General features: G+C 53.6%; 1 protein-coding gene across 2 annotated transcripts in view; it reads left to right on the top strand.

Moving 5' to 3' along the window:
* The first annotated feature begins 366 nt into the window (after positions 1–366).
* The window catches only part of GRID2IP (Grid2 interacting protein), a 32,385-nt gene continuing 22,344 nt past the window's right edge, over positions 367–10,407 (top strand). Inside the window, exons 1-2 of one of the 2 annotated variants that reach the window (XM_060078167.1) lie at positions 367–783; positions 7,186–7,340. In XM_060078167.1, the coding sequence (XP_059934150.1) occupies positions 370–783; positions 7,186–7,340 (569 nt within the window). In that variant the 5' untranslated portion in view covers positions 367–369. Of the gene's footprint in view, positions 784–7,185; positions 7,341–8,429; positions 8,444–10,407 lie in introns of those variants that run through there. The other variant, XM_060078166.1, reaches the window with a different exon arrangement.

Below are 10,407 nucleotides of genomic sequence, written 5' to 3'. Positions count from 1 at the left end.
CATCTGCTTTTGGAGGACAGAGTCACCTCCCCTACCCCGAGCCTGTCCTAAGGCCAGGAGCCCAGAGCCCCCAAATCAGCCATATCATGCTTCCGCAAGGAGGGCAATTCAAAGGGCAAATAACCCCCAAAGTCAGTAGGAATTTGTGAGCTCATACCACTGGGAAGTCCTTTTGTCCCATGGAAGTTGGTGAATCGGGCACAACTGGATCCAAGAGTTCAGACAATATCCTAAGAACTCATCCTCCACATGGAGGCAGAGAGGAAGAAGTAGAGACTCAGACTAGCACAGGCCTTGAGTCTTTGAGCGGCACGCAGCCCAGCGTGCAGTCAGTCCCTCTTCCTCTCCAGCTGCTCGGACACCACTGCCATGCCAGCCACCAACCAGGGCTGGCCTGAGGACTTCGGCTTCCGGCTGGGCGGCTCGGGTCCCTGCTTCGTCCTGGAGGTGGCCGAAGGGAGCAGCGCGCACACCGGGGGTCTGCGGCCCGGGGACCAGATCCTGGAGGTGGAGGGGCTGGCCGTGGGCGGCCTGAGTCGCGAGCGCCTCGTGCGCCTGGCCCGGCGCTGCCCGCGCGTGCCGCCCAGCCTGGGCGTGCTCCCCGGCCCCGACGGCGGCCCCAGCGCGGGATCTGGCTGTGCACCCCTGACCACAGCCTCGCGGCCCCCTCGCTCCGGCCGCGGCCTCTCTCTGGGCCGCGAGCTGCTACGCCTGGCCGGCCGCAAACGCCCCGACGCCGTGCACCGAGAGCGCAGGCGCAAAGCCCAGGAGTTCAGCCGCAAGGTAGGGCGCCCAGGGCAGGACGGGGCGGGGCCCTAGGAGGCGGGGCGGTCTGGGGGTGGGGCTCTAGGGGCTATTGTTCTGGGGGGCGGGCACTGTGGGCGGGGCACGTCAGGGGCTTGCTTTGTGGGAGTTGCTTTTCTTTATTTATTGAGGTAATACGGATGCACAGCTCAGTAAATCTTACCTAGGCATACACCCTTGTAACTACCACCCTGATCAACCTGTAGATTAATAGCATAAAGACAGTAATAGAATGCAGAACATAGAATGATTCCTTTACCCTCTCCTTCATGAGAAGGTTCTCATGTGACCCTTTCCCTGTCTATCTGCCCCAACCAGAGGTAGCTACTATTCTGACTTCCATCGTTATAGATGACTTTTGCCTGTTCGTGAACGTCATATAAATGGAATTATATAACATATATTCTTTGGTGCTGGGCTTCTTATGGTCATGTTATATCTGTGACTTTCATCCCTGTTGTGTGTGGTAGTGGATCATTCTTTCTATTGCCCGTATTAGTAACATAGTGTCTTAGTCTACTGCGGCTGCTGTAATGAACTGTCAGAGTGTGAGTGGCTTATAAACAACAGGAATTTATTTCTCACAGTTCTGGAGGCTGGGAAGTGCAAGATCACAGTGCCAGCAGATCAGTGTCTGGTGAGGACCCACCTCCTGGGTCACAGACAGTGGCCTTCTTGCTGCGTCCTCACAGAGTGGAAGGGGCTAGGGATCTCTGTTGGGTCTCTTTCATAAGAACATTAATCCCTTAATGAGGGCTCTACCCTCATTACCTAAGCATCTCCCAAAGGCCCCATCTTTGGGGGTTAAAATTTCAATATATAAATTGGGGAGGGGGACACAAACACTCAGACCATAGTACATAGTGTTATTTTTTAAAGGGCCACACCTGCGCTTCCCTGGTGGCACAGTGGTTAAGAATCCGCCTGCCAATGCAGGAGACACGGGTTCCAACCCTGGTCCGGGAAGATCCCACATGCTGCGGAGCAACTAAGCCCGTGCGCCACAACTACTGAGCCTGCGCTCTAGAGCCCACGAGCCACAACTGCTGAGCCCATGTGCCTAGAGCCCGTGCTCTGCAACGAGAAGCCACTGCAACGAGAAGCCCACGCACCACAATGAAGAGTAGCCCCCGCTCACCGCAACTAGAGAAAAGCCCGTGCGCAGCAACGAAGACCCAACACAGCCCAAAATAAATAAATAAATAAAAGAACCACACCTATTTCAAGCCCCCACAAAACCGGGATCTGGCCCTGACTTGCACAGCAGTCTGGATGGCAGGTTGGCCACAGGAGGCCCAGGTTTGGGTCCCCCAAACCTCCAAAGGCATCTCCTGTCAGACTTTGGCACAAACAGGCTCTGAGTGTTCTCAGGTGGAAAGTTAGGACTTCCCTGAGCACTGAGAGTTAGGAGCCTGAAATAGCCAAGGCCTCCAGCCAAAAGAGGAGCCCAAGGCCTGAGTCACCTTCAGGAAGTAAGGGGTAGCCACCAGGAGAGGTGGAGACCCGGGGCTGGGAAGGAAAGACTGAGGATGGTGTTGGCCTCAGGCCAGAATCCCAAGAAATCCCTGATTTGCGGAAACCTATCCCTTTACTGGACCAATCCAGGCAAACCCAAGAAACCTGGGATGTGACACATATATGAGGAAGAGGCTGCCCAGTACGATCATATCTACCGGGAAGGTCTCAGTGCAGCACCTACCTCAGGACATCCACCCTCATATACCTATGCTCCAGGGCCTTCAGATGTGGTCCAAAGGCGCTCATTTGACTGAAACTCCAACTGAACAACAAGTGAGCCAGGAAATAGTCTGGAGCCTAGACACTCCCCTCTCCCTGCCGAGGGAGCTCTCTGGGGCTCTTTTATAAGGGCACTAATTCCATTCATGAGACCACCACCCTCATGACCTAATCACATCCCAAAGGCCCCACCTCCTAATACCATCGCCTGGGGCATTAAGTTTTCAACGTACAAATTTGGAGGGGGACACAAACATTCAGACCATAGAAACTAGTAAAGTCTGCTGTAATGCCAGATGACCTGTTGTAGAACCAAAGGTCTGTCCCAGACTCCATGCAATCCCTGGAAAGTCGGAAGGGGGCCCATCAGAGCCCCCAGAAGGGCAGGGTGGACATGCAGACTTGGCCAGGAAGCAGGGCCAGGGGTCATGACCGAGGGAGGAATCTGACCAGCTGCCCAGGTCAGCTGTGGTTCATTTTCTGGCAAGAGGGAGTGGAGAGTGGTAGATTCTGGTTAGAGCTCCCCAAGCAGCTCCACAAATCCCAAAAAAAGACTGCCTCAGGAAGATCAACAGTGTCTGTGGAGCGCCCCCCGACCCCGCCATCCACCATTGGTTTTGAACAATCAGCTCCCGGATTCTCGCCAGCGCTCTTCCTGCCCCAGATTGTCCTCCTTGAAGAGTCTGATATTTAATAGAAAATCCATTAGTGTCCCATGATGGCGCATCATGCTTAGATGTAGGTTGAGAGCATCTCGGTAATAGCTGACACCAAAACCGCGCTGTGGCAGGGGCCCCAGGAGGGAGGAACTATTTTTTCCTCTTTCTTACATAAAACATCTTTCCCCCTAGCCATGTTCTCCTTTGAATCGAGGCTGCAGCTGACTTTGATTTCAAAGCCACTAACCTTCCTCGGTCTGGCGGGTTCTCGAGGAGGGGTGCCTGGTACTGCAGCCTGCCCCACGCACCAAGAGGGAAAGGAAGGTCGGCGGGGAAGCTGCGGGAAATGCACCTCGAGAACGGCTGGCCACTTGCCAGCTCTCTAAATGCTCACTGAATGCACCAAGCCCTGTGCTCGGGCCTGGATAGGAGTAAGATGTCAGGTCTATGTCTCGGGCCATCACACCTGGTGAGGGAGACCTGGTGTGCAGGTGCCAGGACTCAGGCATGCACAGAATGTGGCCTCTGGCTGGATGCCCTGGAAGCCACCTGCTAACACCTGCTCATCCTCTATGGTGTCACCACCTCTGGAAAGCCTTCCTTAATCCCCTTGTGCTACCACGTAGAAAGCAGCTGGATGTACAGTTCTGAAGTTCAGGAGCAGGCTCTGGGCTGAAGCTCTAGACCTAGGCGTCACCATCTGGGGTCCTTGTCCAGAGCGGTGTCAGGGAGCACTTGTGGCAAGTCAAGGGGTGGACTGTGGCGGGTAAGGACAGTCATATGGAAAAAGCAAGTGTAGACAGTTCTGAGCAGGCAAAAGAAGAGGATGGTGGGGTTGTGGGATCAGGGAGGACTTTATTTACTGGGAGAGGTGTGAACATTTGTATGAGGTGAAGGGAAGGAGGCTGTGGAGACACTGAAATCCATGCATTTTGCCGCTGTTGATTACAGCCCTCTGATGAGCAAGGGCTGGGGAAAGAGCAGTGAACAGGACTGGAGGGGAGCCTGCTCTCATAGCTGCTGACATGCCTGCGGGGAAAGAAACGATGAGCAAGTGGACAAATCAAGAAACAGTTATTTCAGATGATGATCAATTAAGGGAGGAAATAAACAGGGAGATGAGAGAGTGATGGGGGCCCCTTGAATGGAGTGGTCAGGAAAGGCTCCCTGAGGAGGGGACTTTCAGGCTGACAGCTGAGTGACAAGTAGGTGGCAGGAAGAGAGGGTGGGGACTCTGGGGTGTGTGTGTGTGTGTGTGTGTGTGTGCAGTGGAATGTCTGTGGCCTTGTGGGTTGGCCTTGCCCAGGAGAGTGGAGGGTGGAGGGGAGGGATGCTGGGTCTGTTGAGAAGTTTGGAGGTGGATGGAAGGGGGTACTGAACAGCCCCAGTTCTGGCTGAAATTGCACCTGCACAGTCCTGAGAGAGATGCATGGCAAACTCCCAGGCTCACCAAGTGGCCCAGCCTCCCACCCCTGCTTCAGGGTTAGGTCAGGATGTCAGTACCCAGAGGCACCCCCAGACCCTCGATTAACAAGGCAGGGATCTCCTGGAGTATGGACAGACAATGGTTAACTGCTGCATTTTTTAAAGTGTTAGTGGGCATTCCCTGACAGTCCAGTGGTTAGGACACTGTGCTTCCACTGCAGGGGGCGCAGGTTCGATCCCTGGTCGGGGAACTAAGATCCCACATGCGGTGAGACCAAAAAAAAAGTATTGGTGCCAGGCACAAAAGCCCACATAGTATATGATTCCAGTCATAAGACATATTCAGTATGAGCATCCATAGAACAGAAAAATAGATTAGTGGCTGCCCGGGGCTGGGGAAATAGGGAACGGGGAGTGACCACTTAATGGGTACAGGGTTTCCATTTGAGGTGATGAGAATGTCCTGGAACTAGAAGGTGGTGATGGTTACACCACATTGTGAATGTACTTAATGCCACTGAATTGTACATATGAAAATGGTTACAGTGGTAAATTTTATGTTATGTGCATTTTTACCACAGTAAAAAATAAAGGGAAAAAAAGAAGCAATGACAACATGTATGCCTTTTCCTGACTGTATAAGTCATATAAGCTCACTGTTTAAAAAATGGAAACCATTGACATAAAAATAATCAAAATCACTATAAACCTTAGTGCATATTCCCTGTGCAGACATATGTGTAATTATCTATGATAAAAATGTAACACCGTGTGTTCCATTTGATAACCTGTTTTTTTCACTTACCTGTTTACCACAAACATTTTCTATGTATTTTATAACAGCTTTATTGAGATGTATTCATATACCATACAATTTATTCATTTAAAGTGTACACTTCAGTGGTTTTTAGTATATTCACAGAGCTGTGCAACCATCACCACAATTTTAGAACTTTTTAATCACCCCAGAAAGAAGCCCTGCACCCATTAGCCATCACTCCCCATTTCATGGTTTTTAAATAAAGACCTACAGCATCATTCTCTCTGGCCAAATGGTACCACATTGCATCAAACCTTAAACGCTGTCAATTGCAAGATGCACTTGTTTTATCTACCACCAAGAAAGAAAAATCCCTGCCAACTGACCCATGACACATGCTTCCTTATCTTCTTGTCACTTAATTTGTAGTTAGTGGAAGAGGGCTTTTAGACTCATTTGGACATATTTAGTACTCGCAATGTATATAACTCAATGGAAGTAACAATATGAAACCTATGACCAAATTCATACATGCACAGGAATGACAACTAGCCATAGGACACAACCTGATTTCAGAGATGTTAAATTTTTTTTAAAAAAAGTGCTCACCCTAGAATCAACGATATCCAATACTGCAGAGTATGGAGTGAACTTGGCTGTGAAACAACAGAAGTTGACTCCGCTAACTGAGGCAGAAAAGGAATTTGTGGGAGGAAGAGTTCATAGAATCAGTGCTGGAGACCTAGGCTTAGGACCAAGAAGGGATGGGCCACCTGGAGCACAGCTGTCCTAGACACCCTTCAGGATGAGTCTGCTCAGGGTGCGCTACAGGGCTCTGCCACTGCCCTGAACAAGCTCTGTGTCCCCACACCTCTGCATCATTCCTTCAAGAGCCAAATCCCTGGGCAAGAGCCTCTGATGGCCTGGGGCTGCAACATAAGGCCCAGGATCTTGTCTCTCACCTGGTTGGGAATTTCCTCCCATCTTGGCTGCATAGCCAAGGAAATATCCCCCAAATGGATGTGCTACAATTATTCAGCCTGTAATGTCAGATATTTATACTGCTTCCAATGTCTCAGTATCATAAACAATGCAGAGGTGAACCTCTTCACTCATATATCGTTGTGCACTTGTCAGGACATGTCAAGGATACATTCGTAGATGCAAGATCACTGGGTAAAATGACAGGTGCATTTTTAGGCTTTGGACACTCTTACTGCCCATGTCCAGTAGGCTCCTCTGAGTAGATGTGCTTTGTCTGGCATCAGCTGGTTTGCACACTAAGGTGAAGAAAACAAAAGTCCAGAGGGAGCACTGAGGAAACCAGAATTTCGGGTGACGCGTGCACTCCAGGGCTTTTTTGTGGAGCCAGAATGTTCTCTGTGGGATCTCTCAGCGGAAGAGTATGGTGGAAGGGAACATAGTGTTATAATAATAGTAACTAGCAATTACAGAGTGCTTGGCACGTGTTTTAAGCCCTTATATGGATTCCTTTCATTCTTACAGTATTCAGTAGAAGGGCTGTCTCTAGGTTTGAATCCTGACTCCATGGCCTTGAGCCAGTCACCCCACCCCTAGCAGCCTCAGTTTCCTTAGATATAAAACAAAGATACTGGCCCCGCCCACCTCGTTGGGCTACTGTGAGCTCTGAAGTGGCATGGTCTGGGTAAGGAGCTCTCACGGGGGCCCAGAAGGGGCTGCCATGTCAGCTGTCCTGCGGGAGAAAGGGAGGGAGGTGACTGATTCCCTGGTGTTCTGCCCTGGGACCCTTGTGGCCACTCATCAGACCCTTCCCCGCAGGTGGATGAAATGTTGGGGGACCAGCCGTTGACCAAGGAGCAGGTGTTCGCTGCTCTAAAGCAGTTTGCGGCTGAGCAGCGGGTGGATGAGCTGGTGTGGGCGCTCACCCTGGTGCTGCCCCTCGAGGCCCGTCGGCCCCTCCTGGAGAATCTCAGGTACCTCAATTGGGGGCAGGATGGGCAAGCAGGGGTGTCCACTCTCCCACCACCACCCCAGGCTCTGCTGCTGCTGTTGCTGCGTGGCCCGCTCCTGAGCTGGACCCCAACACCCCGTCAGCCCCAGGATATGGGTGGGCCAGTGGCCCCGAAGGCTGCTGGGAAGGGCAGCTGTTGGCTTTGCTGGCGGCCAGGGCGTCACTTTGAGTGAGAAGGAAAGGGCTGCTAACTGCTGGGCTGGGCTGGGCTGCAGAGAAGACCCACCTCCCGAGCCGAAGTCACAGTCTGCCCTGCTCTGTCCCAAAACCCAGATCACAGAAATCTCCAGTGTGACACCAAGACACTCCTAGTTCTTCATTGAGAGGGAGTAATGGCGCAGTGTCAAGGCAAGGAAGCCTGGAGCTGTGCTGTGTCCATCCCGGGCACCACCGCCCCATCCTATAAACAGTGTGTTCTCTCTACCCTTTGATGATGCCAGCTGCATGCCAAGAACATCGCCAGGTCCCTAGAGGAACACTCTGTCACTGAATCCCACCAGCACTGTTACTGTCCCCATTCCACAGAGGTAGACTGAGGCTCAGAGAGGTTAAGAGACTGGCCCAAAGTCACACAGCAAATGAGTAGCAGTCACAAGAACATGAACCAATTAGCTGTGCACTTTCTGCTCAGCTTTGGACCTTCTAAATTCCTCCTTCAGGAAAAAAAAAAAAAAATCTCCTGGTAGGTCCACACCTGGAGTGGCCTGGGAATCTCCGGAAACCGGCCCCCCACCTCCACCCCCATCCTGCCCTGCACCGCACAGCTTTGATCAGACCCCCCTGGGCCTGAATGATGTGTTCCCTGCACGGATCCTGTGGGGCTGGATCCCCACCCCCTGCCTCCAGGGCCTGTGACGCTCCCCCACCCCCGCCCCTCCCCCTTCCTGGGCTCAGCCCGCCCCCTCCCCTGGCTGCCATTCACCCCGCAGCCTGCCCCTCCCTCTGGGCCTGGCCAATGTCAGGGACCGGGCTGGCCACCCCCACTCCCCAAGCCCGGGCGCAGCGTCTCCGCTCTGCAGCAGAGCACAGAAGGCCACCAAAAGAGGCCACCATGAGCTGCCTGGGGTGAGTTAGGGGCCTGCCCCTTGCTGGGAAAATCCGGAGAGAAAAAAAGTTATTTCTAGAGCCAAATTTGCAGAGCAGATGATGCGCTGGCGCTGAGGGCTCCCTGGGGAGGTGATGGATGGGCAGCCCCCCACCCCGCCCCTCCGCACCAGTGCTGGGGCAGGGGCCGGGCGGCCAGGCTGTCCCTGGGAAGTTGGCTTGCGTGTCTTAAGGCAGTTAGCAGCCAGACTCAGCTGGAGGCCCCCTCGGTCCCTCATCTCCCTCCGGCGCTGCCCAGGCTTCCGTCCCTGCCGCCTCTGCCGGGCCAGCCGGTCTGCCTCCCGGGACAGCCCCTACGCCCGCCTTTCCTGTCCGCGGCTCGTCCCCGAGCGGCCGGCAGCGGGTCAGGAAGAGCTGGGGTGGAGGAGGCACCCCCTTGGGCATGCTCGATTTAGAGCCTGGGAAGCGGGAACCCTGGACACCTGGGGATGCCCAGTCCCCGCAGCGTCCCCGTCCCCGGGGCGCTGCTGGGGAGGATGAAACAGCAGCCTCTGTTGTCCGCGCGTCAAGGGCAACAGGAAAATTGGGGAGGCTGCTGGAGGAGGGGGCTGTGCCCAGCTGGGCTATGCAGGGAGAGGGGTGCCCTGGCAGCGTGGCTTCAGCCACCCATCCCCCCACCTCCCCACCCCCCTCCACCACCCCTCTGGTGCACTGGTGTACTCTGGTGCCCGTGTACTGGGTTCCAGGGATGAAGTGATGTTCCCCACGCAGCACCTTCCCGAGAGAGCTCAGAGAAGGCATGGAGGAATCACAGACAGTTTTCTGTGATTCTGAGAGCTGAGCACCAGCCGAGGGGCAGCTGAGAATGAACTCAGCACAGGGCAGTCAGGGCAGGCTGCTTGGAGCAGGCAGAAAGTTCCAGTGCTGGAGCTCAGACACTGACCGTTGGGGTGTGGCATGTGCCCTGTGGAGGTGGGAAGATAGTTCATCAGGGCCAGGCATCTAGCCACAGAGGTGGAGCCTGGAGAGCCAAGGCGAGGTGGTGCCACACACAACCCAACCCTGGGTACCCAACTGTGCCTAGCTGTGACCCACCCTGCCTTGGTAGAGGGCCATGAAGGGCTCTGGCCTTGGGACCCCCCAACTGAGGAGAGACAAGGTTTGAATGAGAGGTGCAGCAGCAAAGGGTAGGTAAAGATACACGTGTGCGCGTGTGTTGTGCTCATGTGTGTGCACACTCGACAGAGGCTGGAACCCACCCAAATCACCGTGTGGCCTCTGAGGGGTGGTCCCAGTGGCCAAACTGGAAGACTTGGGGAGAAAGGAGAAGGAGCAGTGAGACCATGAAGTTGGGCCATCCAGTGCAGTAGCCACTAGCCACATGTCACTCTTTAACATTGAATTTAATGAATATCAAATACGATTTAATATTCAGCGTGGCCTCATCATCTTAGCACGGCCGTGAGGGTGAGATTTGGGTCAGTGGCGATGTTGTAAGTAAAGGGTCTTATCTTTCTTTACGACGGCAGTTACTCCTGTGGCTCAGAGCCTAATTTGGGTCTATCCCCAAAGGGATCCCAGTTTGATGAAGTGATAAAACGACTTTCTAATTAGGACAGGCCAGGTAGTTTGGAAATCGTGACGTGGATAGGAGGGAGCAGGAGAGCAAAGTCAGCTTTGTGCTCTGCTAGTGTGTCAGGAAAAAATGCAAAGAAGAGAAGGGTCAGGGGTGGGGGTCGGGAGAGGAAACAGCTGAGGTGGTGGAGGAAGCTGTGTTTTGAATCCCAGCAGACCTAGCTTGAACCCCCAGTCCACTCACTGGCTGTGTGACCTTGAGCAGTTTCACTAACCTCTACACTTTATCCATAAAAATGGGGTTGGTCATTTCTACGTGTTCCCGGTGGGGTTCTTGGTAGGAAAGCATATAAACGGACTCTGCCAACTGCAAGCAGAAAAGAGATTAGTTGAGAGTCTGGGGGACAGGG

Source organism: Mesoplodon densirostris, chromosome 16 (genome assembly GCF_025265405.1).
Source record: "Mesoplodon densirostris isolate mMesDen1 chromosome 16, mMesDen1 primary haplotype, whole genome shotgun sequence".
In the NCBI taxonomy this organism is placed as follows: domain Eukaryota; kingdom Metazoa; phylum Chordata; class Mammalia; order Artiodactyla; family Ziphiidae; genus Mesoplodon; species Mesoplodon densirostris.
Note: the sequence above shows the minus strand (reverse complement) of the source record. Positions and strands in the feature narration are given on the sequence as shown.